This window comes from Sinocyclocheilus rhinocerous, unplaced genomic scaffold (assembly GCF_001515625.1).
Source record: "Sinocyclocheilus rhinocerous isolate Xijiao unplaced genomic scaffold, SAMN03320098_v1.1 scaffold533, whole genome shotgun sequence".
Taxonomy (NCBI): domain Eukaryota; kingdom Metazoa; phylum Chordata; class Actinopteri; order Cypriniformes; family Cyprinidae; genus Sinocyclocheilus; species Sinocyclocheilus rhinocerous.
This window is the reverse complement of record NW_015642843.1, coordinates 258,914-273,772: the sequence shown is the minus strand read 5'-3', so window position 1 is coordinate 273,772 and position 14,859 is coordinate 258,914. Positions and strand designations below refer to the sequence as shown.

Sequence of the window (14,859 nt, the reverse complement as noted above, 5' to 3'; positions counted from 1 at the left end):
TATTCATTTTCTACTTTTCACCCTCTTTTAATCTCTTCCCTGAGTAGAGCATGTTCTGGAAAGTTGGGTTCAAAAAGAAAACATGATATTCTCATGGTTTTGACTGAAGAATCTTAGAGGATATGTGTGTGTGAGTGTGTGTGTGTGTGTGTGTGTGTGTGTGTGTGTGCGTGCGTGTGTGTGTGTACACCACAATGCTACATCCCTAAACTGCGACCAAAACCACACTGGAGAAGAAAGCGCCTGCCGCCGCTGATCCCTACCAAAATGGGAGCACTGCAGTGTTGCCTTCCTCTGTTCAGTCTGAGACAGTCCAGAAACACAAAGAGTCTAAACCTCACCTCACATGCCCTGTAGTACACAAGACTATAAAACACACTGACGCTTTCTAAACACGGCTCATACACTAGCATTCAAAAGTTTAGGGTCAGTAAACTAAGTGTTTTTTTACAGAAATGACCACAGCAAGGATGCATTAAATCAACAGTACAGACATTTAGTAATAGTATTTATAAAGTTTATAAACTTTCTATTAATCACAATATCCTGAAAAAATTTATCAGTTTCGTCAAAAATATAACCAGCACAACAGTATTCAATATTGATAGTAACAATAAATGTTTCTTGAGCAGCAAATCAGCATATCAGAATGATTACTGAAGGATCATGTGACACTGAAGACGTGTGGTGATGCTGAAAATTCAGATTTGCATCACAGGAATAAATTACATTTCAATATATATGAAAATAGAGAACAGATACATCAGATTGTAATAATATTTTTAGTTTTTACTGTATTTTGACCAAATAAATATAGCCTTGGTGAGCATAAGAGACTTCTTTCATTAAAATATCTTACCGACTCCAAACTTTTAAATAGCAGAGTATGTCGACTGCATTGGATTTCCCTCCTAAACTCATTTCCGCAGTTCAAATGCATTTCTTTAAATGCTCTACTGACAGTAGCTGGCCACTTCTTAATCGTTAAAAATGTCATTTTGCATGCCACTTTGTGGTAAATGTTTCCATGATAAATACAATCAAATATCTCCACTGACCATCATCACACACGCTTGGCACAGATGGTATTTCCTGCTAAAGTGTATTTGACAAACCCGATGAGAAAAACAGCACCATAAATAGGTCCATAATCATAATCAAATACATCAAAGTCAATAGAAACACCACATCGTGTGAATTTGTGTAAGAAAACATTATGCAATGTTTAGATGCTCTAATATTATAGTGTATTATTTAGGTCACGCTGACCTTATTTAGCAAATAAAACAAAATGATGCTCTGGGATGTTATCCAAATCCATAATCCAAGAGCATGGAAAGTTTATATAATTCGCTATGTAATTATTTAGCACTGTTCAAATTAAAAGCAGATGCCTCTGAATTGTCATGTATCTGCCGTGGATGAGGGAGCGATGGTTAGGAAAGCCGTATGTATGTCTTAATCATATGTTTTGTGCTCAAGTGGGAAATAGGCTTATGTTTGGTCACAGGACCAGCCTGTCCTATGGGCCATATAGGTGGTCGCCCAAGGCCTGTGAGATGGTCTATAAACTTCCAGCAACCATTTGCATCTCTCATTTTATTGACCAAATGTATTTTCTGTATTCCCAAAGATTTTATGAGAGAATAATGAGCTGGAAAGACTGATGATGCTAATCAGCTTAAAGGAATGAGGTTAGATGGATAAAAAATTCCTATGAAAGTAAAAGTGACTTTTACAACCAAATTGGTGACAGAGTGAGTGGGACCAGGCAATGAGGGCAGAAAATGGGATGAAATGAGAGAGAACTATAAATGTACAGTATATTTTGATCTTAATGTGTTTCTTTTTCTTTAAAAAGTGCAACTCAGGATTAGCGACTGGGGTAATATGACTGACTCACTGTGGTTGCTGAAGATTTCATTATTGCTGTAGTTGGCAGAATCCTTGGATGACACCGATTCTCCGTTTCCACCAGTGTAGGGTTTCTCAAACTGAAAAATGGATGGAACAGATGTATAAGTTATAAGTAATGCTAGTTTGTCAGAGTAGCAGTGAACGATGACTGTCCATGAATTCAAAACAAGTCAACATTGACTATTTACAGTACTATCATTGCACTATATCCCTACTGTGAACAATTCATCCGTGCGTGTATTTAAAAAACGTTTGCCTTTGTAATCTTTCACCAAAATGTGAGAACTTGCTCTGAAACCTTTTTCAATTTTGGCTGATGTCACTAAGCTCTTTTATTTTTCAACCCCCCCACCCACCTTCAGTCTCAAATATTGTCATGTTATGGCTGATAACCACCAAATTCTATACTGTTTTGTTGAAATAAATAATAATAAAAAAGTAAAACTAATATTAATTGCATTAAATGCTTCAAGTGAATTTAGGCATTGCAACATTATAATGTGCAGTATGAAAAACGGATATTACTTTTGAGATTTGCTAAGATTACATTTAACAGTGTTATCAAATTTGTAGTGCTTTTTTAATATTTACTGAATTAGATATAGTAAATGTAATCTAAATGTAAAAATATGGAGCAATGTGCATCATAATTAAATATAGAGTATCAGCTAATACATATCTAATATTGACTGATGCTGCTAATTAAAAAAAATGTAATATTTATTATGTAACAGATATACTATTTTTCAAAAGTTTAGGATCAGTACGGTTAATGTTTTTGAAAGAAGTCTCTTATGCCCACTAAGGCTGCATTTTTCTGATGAAATATACACTAAAATAGTAATATTGTGAAATATCATTAGTATTATATCAATATTATAGAATAATATTGATTTCAGTCTGGTTACATGGGTCAAATGCACTTTATGCCCCCCGCTGGGCCGTACCATGTGCTCCAGTATGGATGTGTCTGAATAGACGGGCTGCGGGTGGACTGATGGACCACACAGCTGCTGAAAGGGGTCGTCCATATACATGTTTGAGGTGGGAAACCTGCGGCTTTTCAGACCACTGAGGAACAGAGGAAACAGAAGAATGGAAAGAGGATGCGGAAAGAACGTGAGTACTTCTGAGAGTAAGTGTGTGTGTAGTTCAGTGATTCATGCTCGGTTCATATGGAATGCTGGCAGCAGACAGACAGCATGTGAATGTGAGTGTGTGTGTGTGTGTGTGTGTACCTCAGTGACTCGTGGCTGGTGTGTTGATATGGAGAACCAGCTGCAGTTGAACTCCCATCCTGCAGGAGCTGAACCCACTGCTCTTTATCATCTGCACAACTCGCCTGCACATTCACACACACAAAATAACATCTACAGTCATTGAAAATATAGTGACAAAAGGTCAACATGATAATAAATCAAAATAAACTACATTTACTTCACTTTTTTCAATAAGGGCAATGATATTTATGAGCACTGCTGCAGTACTACAGTACAGTGATTGTATCAGACGAGGATACTGTGCCATTTTCATATATAATGCACAAATGGACATAGTACCACCAGGGTTATTATAGTTAATTAAAACAAAAACCATAAAAAGCATGTTGCAACTTGAAATAAAAGTTGACTGAAATAAAATATACATATGAAAAAAACTATTAACTATTACTTATTATTTTATTTCAGCTAGTTGCCAAAACATTTCCCATTTTTATCCAGTTGAACTTGTTGTACTAAAATAACTAAAACTAAAACTGACATAAAAATTTATAAAAACTACAGAAACTACACACAACAATTACTTAATCTCTAAATAAATTAAAATGAAAACATAATATGAAATTAAACAAGAAAATATAATTTAAAAAAACTCCATAGTACTAATAGTATCTCAAACTAATCTAAAAAACTAATAGTATCTCAATGGTATTTAAATAACACTGGAACTAAAATTAAAATAAAAACTGAAAATATAAAATAAAAGCTCATTCAAAATATTAATAAATATAATAATAATAATAATAATATATAAATAAACATATTAATAAAAATTAATAAAAGTATAAAATAATACTTTAATATATAATAAATAACATTAATATTAAAATAAATAAATAAAATAAAAATCACTGTTCCTACTGTACACTGAAAAAATAGTAACGGTGATTAATTCTAATCATCTAAACATCCCTGAACCAACCTATATACATTAATTTACAAACAAAACTAAATTTTATAAATCGGGTAGAAATAACTCTATAAGGTAATAATTGCAAGGTAACTTTTTTTTAAACAGTGTAGCTTCTCTAAATCACATCACATCTAATAATTTATGCATTTAGCAGATGCTTTTAATCCAAAGCGACTTACAGTGCATTCAGGCTATACATTTTTTACCAGTATGTGTGTTCCCTGGGAATCTAACCCACGACCTTTTGCGCTGCTAACGCAATGCTCTACCACTGCGCCACAGGAACATAACATAACATAACATAACATAACATAACATCTAAGGTCATTACCGTACCTCTAGCACAGCCACCTGGTCCCCGTGCTGTGTGATGGTAATGCGGTACGCGTGTGCTGTATCCGGGCCGGGTCGCACCTCGCTCCCTCTGAGCTGAACCGTGTACTGAGGGGTCTCTTCTGACGCCTCGTCCCGATACATCTTCAGGACCCCGTCCTCCACCCGACACCACAGACTCTGCCACTGACAGTTCATCAGCACGTTCAGGAAGCCCGCTGAGGACAGAGAGACACAGAAGAACAATAATCTGTGAGCACGTATAGCTTATTACATTTCATATTGCAACCTTGTTTAGATGGTGTGTTTAAAGTTGCAGTGTTTCATTTTTATTTTGTTCAAATACTTTCTACTATTTCAGCGAAAATCAGAGACAACTATAAGTAACTAAGAAGAATACTAAGAAGTTTATTAGTGTGTTATTAGTATACTTCTTTTACACTTGAGCTTCAGTCTACTTTTTAATAAATCAAAGATATACTTGACAATATTACACTTATGTATACTTGGCTTACACATTGCACTTAACCCACACAGAAACACAGAAACACTTGACTGATTTTATTGATAATTCTTTCACAGTGTTAGTGTATTGTATATTCATACTGGCTTCTCTTAAAAGCCATTACTAGAATCAATCAATTTTAAGTCTCATCACAAAACATCACGTCAAACAGCAAATGGAGCAAGTAATTTATAAATCATAGGTATAAATCCACTGGTAGTGTAAACTGCAAGTCTAGTTGAAATACAGTTAATGGTATATTTAATGTATAAAAATTAATACCTAAATAGTAACTTAAAAGTTAAGTTACTTAAAGTGCATAAATAATACAATTATTACATAAAGTTTACTTGGAAAAAAAATACTTGAACTTTAGTTTACATAATAAAATTAACTTGAAGTATACATATTTTTTGTAAGGGTTTGTATAGTGTGCGTAGTGTATACTGCGTCATTTGGGACACAGCTTTTGTCTCTGTGGCACTAACACTTGTTTGAGCATCTCATGGCTTAACCATGAAGTGCTTAGGGTGGTGCTACCTGCTCATCGACCAATTGCAAACAATGTTTTCAAACCTTTTAAACTATCTACCCAAAACATTTTAAACGGTCTACTTTCATAATTCAGTTAAGTGATGATAGTGCTGCAGAAATTCCACATTTAAGCTTAAAACAAAGTTCGGTGAGTCAGTAATCAAAGTACGCTTGTGCAAACACATAAATAAACAAATAAACTTGTTTGAAGGATTCCCTTTCAAGTTGTTTGTGGAAACACATAAAGTAGACATCTACACATGTCTCTAATCAGCGAGCGCACGTTTTCAATAACAAAACATCAAAACATTACTCAGCGAGTGGTAAGATGTAGCCACTTCTAAGTTTCAACTAAACTTTTGATCTCCTCCAAAATCTCATTCACTTACTTCTTTCATAAAAGAAATCGCTTTCCTGCTTTATAAACACATACATGCTCTTCTTCCATAAATGCTGAGCCGCTATCAAAAAGTTCACCCATATATTTACAAACCAAACTTCTGAGGTCATTGCTGTGGTTGTCACCCCGGTGTCAAAGGTGACAATCAAATCTCACAGGAATCCGTCCACAGACAATGGCACAGTGTGGAAAACACCCAGCCTGTGTCCTGTGCGGCAAGCAGTGAATTTAGCCCCTAATGAATAACACCAAAACACTAGCGAGTGAACAATGCCACAGTTGTGCTAATAGCAGCGCTAGCAAAGATGCAATGTATGCAGACCTTCTCCACATATGGGGTATAAAGCATATGCTGTTAGTACACGTCTTTAATTAGAAACAGCATTAAGGTTATGGAATGACAAAAAAGAACTGTGGGAAATACAGACATTAAACAGTCAATGAAATCAAAACTGACCCTATTCACATTCTTAAAATTTGTTTCTGGTTTTATGGTGAATGATTCATCGCTGCAATTTATTCAAAACTAAAAGAAAATATTGCCTTCATAATTTATTATCAAAATGCAATGAATCACAACCTTGGTTGGCTGGTGTGCTTAATGGAAGTGGTAGTTTTTGTTTACATAATATATGTGTGTGTACTGTTTATATTTATTATGTATATATAAAAACATACACATGCATGTATATATATATTTCAGAAAAATGTTATGCTTATATATTAAATATATTTATATGTAATATAAATATATACATTAATACATGTAAATATTTTCAAAATATATACTGTATGTGTGTGTTTATATTATACATAATAAATATACACAATACACACAAATATGTAAACAAAAACTTTTATTTCGGATGCGATTAATCGCGATTAATCGTTTGACAGCACTATCATTTATATCAAGATGGTCCACACGCATTACTATGAAGGTGAGAAACTGCGACATGCAATATGGCAGAATAGGTCCCACCTTCTACATAAAAGAGCCAATCAGCAATTGTTAAAGTCATTGCATCACTGCAGCTGCCATCAGAAGCTCTGACTGCTACAGACAGGGTTTTACCACAGAATTGGGCTACTTTTACACTGTTGATGCGGTTTGTGTTTGAAGTCCGCTGGTTAAAGCGATCTCCACAGAATGCAATTTCGATGGAGCGGACCCCCAACAGAGAGGAAAACCACGGGAAAAACATGATTGGGCTAGTTTTAATTAGCAGTTGGACTGGTTTTGTTTAAATAATATTGCATAATATTTACTAAAATAATTAGAAACATGAACATTTTTCAATTTAAAAAAAATTTACTTGATAAAAAATCTGTAAAAATAAACAGATTTATACTTTAGATGGCAACTTAAAATGCAAAAAAGTAATCCTATTATGGAGTTTTTAAAAATAAATCAAGAATTTAAAACACAAAAAAGGGAAGTAAACACAGTAACCAGCAGGGAACTTGAAATGTGCTCTGCTGCTGCATTTTTGCAGTTTGGGCAGGTTTGTAAATGTTTAACGGGTATTTAAAGACTTGTTTAAATGATATAAATGCTTTTCACCATCCAATCTGTTCCTGATGGATAAAAGTCATGCAATGCATTTACTTCAACTTTCATTTTTTAGCTTTCATTGAGAGGACAGTGGAAAGAGGACAGGAAATAATATGGAAAAGAGGAGGGACTGGGATCTAGAAACGACATCAGCAAGACTCAAACCCACATTTCCGTCATGAGCACCACAATGCTCAACGCCTAACCGCTACAAACTCCTTTGTTGCAAATGCAAGTGTGTCTGCTCACCTAGGTCTTTATCTTTGATTTCCACACTGCTAACTGCAGACAGAAGACTTGAGATTTTCTCTTCATCCGAGTCCGTATGGAGGACAGTACTTGACTACAGGGAGAAAGAGAGACTTTCTTACTAAATGACATTAGCAAGCACAGAATGTTCTCCAGCACAGGTAAGTCGGCCCTTTTTCTACAAATTGGCTTAAGACAGAACACAAGACTTTGCTAATCAGTTTAGTGCATGGATCAGGCCAGCAGAAGATTCATGAAAGAGACTCTGTGGAATAGATGTGAGGGAAAGGTCTGCAGGTGATTAAGCACCAAGCTAATTCGGTAACATCTAATTCAGAGAAATTAAGTTATGCTGTTACTCTCTTGCTGTGTCCATCACATTGATAATGTTGTTAACATAGATAGCAGAATCTGGCATGGTGTCAGTAGCGTGATTTACCCTGCAAGAGTCCAGCCTCTCGCTCCTCAGAATGGATGAGGAGCTTTGGGATTCAGGCTCGTAATAAGAGGAGCCGCTCACTTCTTCTATAATCTACAAATGAGACATACAAAAAAAACATGTCAGGTTAGTTATGTGTTAAAGTCCGCATGAAATGAAAATTCACCCATCTATTTTCTAAATGCATATTATGCGTGTTATGCATTTTATTGTAAACAATAACACATCGGAGCATATGTTTAATTTTTTAAAAATGTTTTGAGCTCACATTCATCTGCCTCCGTTTTTGAATACAACGCCCACATCTCAACATCCAATCAACAATCGATGCACAGAACCAAGTCCTGTCCTACATTTTGTCTTTTTCAGTAATTCATTACACTAATGTACATCACAATAAGTAATAAAGTCACTGCTTGTGGTTCATTGCAACTTGAAGTTAAATGTAAGTCTGTGTTTAGACTTGTCCAGACCTTCCTCCACTCTTCGGCCTGCGTGCTGTTCTGGAAGCCCAAGATAACCGTTTCGGCACTGGCCACCACCTTCAGCTTGTGCTGCATCTTCTTACTGTGCCTGGATTTGTAGACCACGTAACAACCCGTGAGGTTTAGCTCCAGCAGAGGGTGCAGGTCTTTAGCACACTTAAAACACTACCAGGGAAAAATTAAGCATATATTATACACAGTTACTTAAAAGAGTATTTATTAGGGAAACAGTATACTTTAAAAGAATACATAAATGTGAAGTGAATGTAATGTTTTCAGACACTTAACTGCAAATTAAATGAAAAAGTATTATAGTTCAAAATTCAAATTTAATTTTCATTAGTACTTTTTTGCCCACTTAAATAAGACTTGTACATCTTTATATGTAATTTCATAATTAATTCTATTGTCTGTTGAAATATGGTTAAAGTGTACTGCTGAATGTACTCATAAGCATGTATGGTAATATACTTCAGTGTAATTTCTACTGAAATTTGTATGTCATGTATTTAAATATATTTGTAATTACACATTTGTAAGGATGAAGCTGCATATATGTTAACTTTAATAACTCTACAGCTATAATTATAATCAAGTACTTTACATGTGCTTTAGTATGTTAGTCAACATCAAAACAAGTGTACTTTAAAGCATGACAAAGATTATTAAAACAATGATTTAAAATGTGCTTCAAAGTTAAACATTTAATTTTACATCATTACAAAGTGTACTTTTAAAAGTGTACTTGCGTGTCTTAAGAAACACTCATGAAAGTGTCTGTTTAAGTATACTTAAGTGGCCTTTTAATTCATTAAAATTATATTATCTGCAAGTACAGTTTTTTTAAAACATACTTTTAATTTTTGAAGTACACTACAAGTGCACATTCAGCACAATTGAGCACACCTTTGGACTGTAACAAGCACAGAAAATAAAATCCAAGAAGGTGAATTTAGTCTTCAATTTTGATTTGAATTGTCGACTCTTATTTAGATTTTGAATTGTCGAATCTCATTCATCTAAATACTCTGAATATATACGACAGTTAGTGGAAGCTAGAGATTACGGTTCATAACGTTGTAAATATGGATATTTTTCTTACACAAATGCATTGATTCACTTCAAAAGGCCTTTATTAACCCCCCGGAGCCATGTGGAGCACTTTATATGATGGATGGGCTTCAAAATCTCAACCACCCATTCACTGTCAATATAAAGCTTGAAAGAGCCAGGACATTTTTTAATATAACTCCGATTTTATTCGTCTGAAAGAAGAAAGTCATATACACCTAGAATGGCCTGAGGGTGAGTGAATCATGGGGTAATTTTCATTTTTGGGAGAACTATTCCTTTAAATCCTTTAAATATTCTATTTGTCTCATGCATACTTGCACAGACAGATGAAGACTGTAGCTCATAAAAACATAAAAAAAACATTGTAGCTTGATTTTAACCGGACATATAAACATACTACCTAAGAGCACATGAATGTGTAGACAAAAAGTAAGGCAGTTTGGAATAGAGCCATATGAAACCAAATTGAGGCTCTTACCAATAATGAGTTGTGCTTAATAATGAAGAGCTGGCGGGTCCACTGACCCAACCACTTCTTCTTCCAGAGGTATCCACAGATGCGTGACTCTGGCACGGGTCTTAAACACGGTTGAGAGGAGCTCCACTGGATGTAGTGAGCTCTGTCCTTTACAAACTCCTCATCATCCTCCTCTTCACCATACGACTCGTAGTGACTGCTGTCTGAGTCCACTTTATCTGAGGCATTTAGATTTTAGCATTAAAATTTAAATTTTAGCACAAATTTTAGCAACATTTTGTTGTTTTATTAAACTGCTGAATTGTCTCATGTCCCATAAAAGAAAGTGAGTTAGGCAGGTTTAGAATTACATGAGGTGACTACATGACAGGATTTTCATTTGTGAGTTAGGTATCCCTTTAAAAATGAGCTGTTACACTGACCTGTAGACTGACTGGCCGGGACAAATGGTTCTGCCTCCTCATAACAGTCCTCGTCCTCTAAACACGGGGGATTTGGGGGAACAGCAGGATTCATAGACTGAAAACACACAAACAAAGAGCAGCACATTAGATGTATTTTCAAAGTGAGTTTTGAAAAAAGTCTATTATGCTCATCAAGGCTACATTTATTTGATAAAAATCAGTAATACTGTAAGATATTATTTAATTTAATACAAGTGTTTTCTATTTGAATATATTTTAAAATGTAATTTATTCCTGTGATGTAAAGCTGAATTTTCCGCATCAATACTCCAGTCTTCAGTGTCACATGAGCCTTCAGAAATCATTCAAAACAGTTGTGTTGCGTCATATTTTGGTGTCAACCATGATACTTTTTTTCAGGCTTCTTTGATGAATAGAACGTTCTGTAGAAAGAACAGCATTTATTTGAAATAGAAATCTTTCGTAATATTATAAATGTCTTTACTGTGATTTTCTGATCAATTTAATGCTTCTTTGATTAATAAAAGTATTAAATTCTTTCAAAAAAAGTTATATCCATATATATACAAATATTATTAATCTTCATGTCAAATTATATATAAACAATCCTTAAGAGCCTTAAAAAATTATACTTAAACATGCCTTTTTTACTTAAAGGGTTAGTTCACCCAAAAATTTAAATTAGCCCACAAATTACTCACCCTCAAGTCATCCTAGGTGTATATGATTTTCTTCTTTCAGACGAATCCAGTTATATTACGCTGAGTGGCATTAAACAGCTTGAAAGATCATTTTAAGACAATTTTTAATATAACTCCGACTGGATTCGTCTGAAAGAAGAAAGTCATATACACCTAGGATGACTTGAGGGTGAGTAATTTGTGGGCTAATTTTCATTTTTGGGTGAACTAACCCTTTAAGACCAAAACGTTTATTAGTTGTTGAGGGACCATCTGGGTAGCTGATTTTGAAAATATGAAATTTTGAACATACATTAAGAACAACCCTGAAATAAAGTGCCATATGCTGCCTGTACAAAGCTCTAACTCATTAAGCCACAGTGAAGACCACACAACCAAAATCTGGACCCTGATCAATCGCGACACTTTCACATGAGCTGCTCATGGCAACCACACAACCAGAAATGACGACAGCACAGCTGGCCAGAGTGATCTCCTGAATGTGCACATGAGAGGCATCAGATCTGAGGAAAACAAAACCTAGATGATATCTTTCTCATATGGAGCTCAAAACCCAGAGTGTAAGTGTAGCTCTGCAGTTACAGGAAGAGAGAGAGAGTGTGTTTTTAGTTGTACTAAGGGTCAGTCGGTCCACAGTGTTTATGAGAGTCTGGTGCAGACTGTTCTAGAGGAGCACAGCTGAAGGACAATGGCTGTGGGCTCAGTAATTTGTAGTCGGACATTGAGGGCAAATCAGTGGCACTGAAACAAAACCTTCTGGGAGTTGAAAGCAAAAAGGCAAAAGCAGAATTTTTTTAGGCCTCAAGTCCTGTACCTTTCAAGCTGACGTAATTCTCATGTGTCTTAACTTTACCTTATCTTATCTTATCTTCTCAAGATTCAAAATAAGGGTTTTCCTTGGGAAATGCATTGGCATCAATTTAAGAACTTGAATGTAATGAAAGCAATTTGAATATACATTATAGACGGTTTCATCGTCTATAAAACGGATAGTTCCGGTCCTTGATTCTGATTGGTTGAGCCGCGTTCAAAGCTGTTGTAAATTACACTACAAACACACACCTTTGTTTACTTCTGTGTGTTGCTTGGCAACCACTTTGTTGGAACCACAACTGTTTCTGAGGAACTACATTGTTTGGTGGAAGAATACTGTTTTTATTTATAGCATTACACTTTATTTGCTCTGTTTTATTCTGTGAAACCTTACTACATATATGGAATGACTGTTTTATAAAAGCAATAAGCCCCATGAAGCCGTGGTTTACAGTGAATTTATAACAGCTAAGGGGCGTTGTTAGGTACGACGCGAAGCGGAGTGCCTAAAACCCTCTTAGCTGTTATAAATTCACTGTAAACCACGGCTTCTTGGGGCTTACTGCTTTAATTTAATATGCAATTAAAGGAAATTATTGAAATACTGTCATCCTTTGAAGTCAAATCCTGCTTTGTTAACATTTTAGGGAAAGTGTTTAAGATCAAACACTTGATTTAGTCACAATTAAGTTGCTTGTTGCCACTTACTGGCACATAACCTGCAAGGAAAGTCACTGAATGAATCATTTAATAATTTTTTTAGTGAACTGATTCAGAACATTTGAATCACTGGGATGAATAAAAATCATCACCATAAACCATGAACTGCAACAATAATGACTGTTTTCAACCAGGTTTCCCAAACCAAATAAATTCAGTGTGAATTTAAATTTAATTAGCCACACCTCACACCAGTTTTGTTATTAACTAAAACTAAAACGATTGAAATAGTTTTCACTGTCTGAAATAAAGCTCAAATAAAATATAAAAAATAAACCTAAAATTAAAAAAACTTGAACGGAAATGAGAAATAATGCCTTGTGGTTTAAGTTGAAGTACTAAAATTACAAACACTAAAACTAAAATAAAAATTAGTGAAAAATGTAAAAAAATAAAAATAATAATAAAATAACAAAAGCACATAAAAAAATTACTACAACTTAAAATAAAATAACAGAAAATGTAAAAACATTAATTCAAAATATTAAAGATGTGGTTGATTGTGATTTCACTTTTTTAACTTTAGTTGGTGTGTAATGTTGCTGTTTGAGCATAAACCATATCTGCAAAGTTAAGACGCTGAAAGTTCAGTGCAATCGGAGATATTATCTTTTAAAATTAAGGCAGTTTAATGACTACAAAAATGGCTCGTAGGGACTACAACATGTTACTTCCCGGGTTGGTGACGTCACAAACCCTGAAATTTATATAAACCCCGCCCCCGGGAACATGCAACGAAGGGGCCGAGGCCATGCTGCGCTGCTTTAGAGAAGAGGAAGAGTTGTTGCCATGCCATAAAAACTAGGGGTGCACAAAAACATCTATTCATATATGAATCGCGATTCTGTCTTCTAACGATTGTAAAGGATTCACAGGTTTCAAAATCAATGTTGTGAAGCAGCGGTTCTTAATCCTGTTCCTCGCATCACCCTGCTCTGCATCTCTCTCTCTCTCTCTCACCTGATCATCAGCTCGTCAGCTCCAATAAACTGTTTCAATTATACACTTCATGTGTATAGACAGATATTTTTCACATAGCTACGAGAAGCGTTTAACTTGGACGCGTGTGCGGTTGCCGTACTGTATTAAAGCTTAATCAGGATAAAACCATATATAAGAAGCTAACATAAGCAGTAGCATTTATAAATAACAGCGCATCTAAAAGTATGAGACAACAACAAACAAAGAAACAGGGCCGAGGCCATGCTGCGCTGCTTTAGAGAAGAGGAAGAGTTGTTGCCATGCCATAAAAACTAGGGGTGCACAAAAACATCTATTCATATATGAATCGCGATTCTGTCTTCTAACGATTGTAAAGGATTCACAGGTTTCAAAATCAATGTTGTGAAGCAGCGGTTCTTAATCCTGTTCCTCGCATCACCCTGCTCTGCATCTCTCTCTCTCTCTCTCACCTGATCATCAGCTCGTCAGCTCCAATAAACTGTTTCAATTATACACTTCATGTGTATAGACAGATATTTTTCACATAGCTACGAGAAGCGTTTAACTTGGACGCGTGTGCGGTTGCCGTACTGTATTAAAGCTTAATCAGGATAAAACCATAGACGTGCACTAGAGGAGGTTTAGCCAATCACAACCCACTGAGCCAGCTAACCAATCTGAGCCCATTGCGTATTTCTGAGGGAGGGGCTTCATAAAACCAGGAAGTGTTCAAAGGAGAAGGGACAGAGCGGTGTAGAATAAAGGTAAATTTTGTGAAAAATAATGTTTTTTTTTTAAAACGAAGCATTGAAGGGGTCATATAATGCGATTTCAATTTGTCCTTTCTCTTTGGAGTGTTACAAGCTCTTGGTGCATAAAGAAGATCTGTGAAGTTGCAAAGACTAAAGTCTCAAATCCAAAGAGATATTCTTTATAAAAGTTAAGAGTCAACCACGCCTACCTAAAACGGCTCGTTCTAACACGCCCCCACATACCTACGTCACGATCTGGGAAGATTTGCATAACGCCGCCCAAATATTCACGCAAAGAAAGAAGGCGTAACTTATATTCTCGCTGTAGTATTGTTGTTGCAGCC

General features: G+C 35.3%; 1 protein-coding gene across 2 annotated transcripts in view; it reads right to left on the bottom strand.

The window, feature by feature from the left end:
• The window catches only part of LOC107756842 (actin filament-associated protein 1-like 2), a 41,088-nt gene that overhangs the window by 8,356 nt on the left and 17,873 nt on the right, over positions 1-14,859 (bottom strand). For both annotated transcript variants that reach the window (XM_016574138.1, XM_016574139.1), the window contains exons 4-12: positions 10,585-10,681; positions 10,163-10,380; positions 8,599-8,775; positions 8,126-8,218; positions 7,687-7,780; positions 4,447-4,661; positions 3,156-3,259; positions 2,865-2,988; positions 1,904-1,994 (exon numbers count right to left, since the gene is read on the bottom strand). In XM_016574138.1, coding sequence (XP_016429624.1) covers positions 1,904-1,994; positions 2,865-2,988; positions 3,156-3,259; positions 4,447-4,661; positions 7,687-7,780; positions 8,126-8,218; positions 8,599-8,775; positions 10,163-10,380; positions 10,585-10,681 — 1,213 coding nt within the window. The remainder of the gene's footprint in view (positions 1-1,903; positions 1,995-2,864; positions 2,989-3,155; positions 3,260-4,446; positions 4,662-7,686; positions 7,781-8,125; positions 8,219-8,598; positions 8,776-10,162; positions 10,381-10,584; positions 10,682-14,859) is intronic.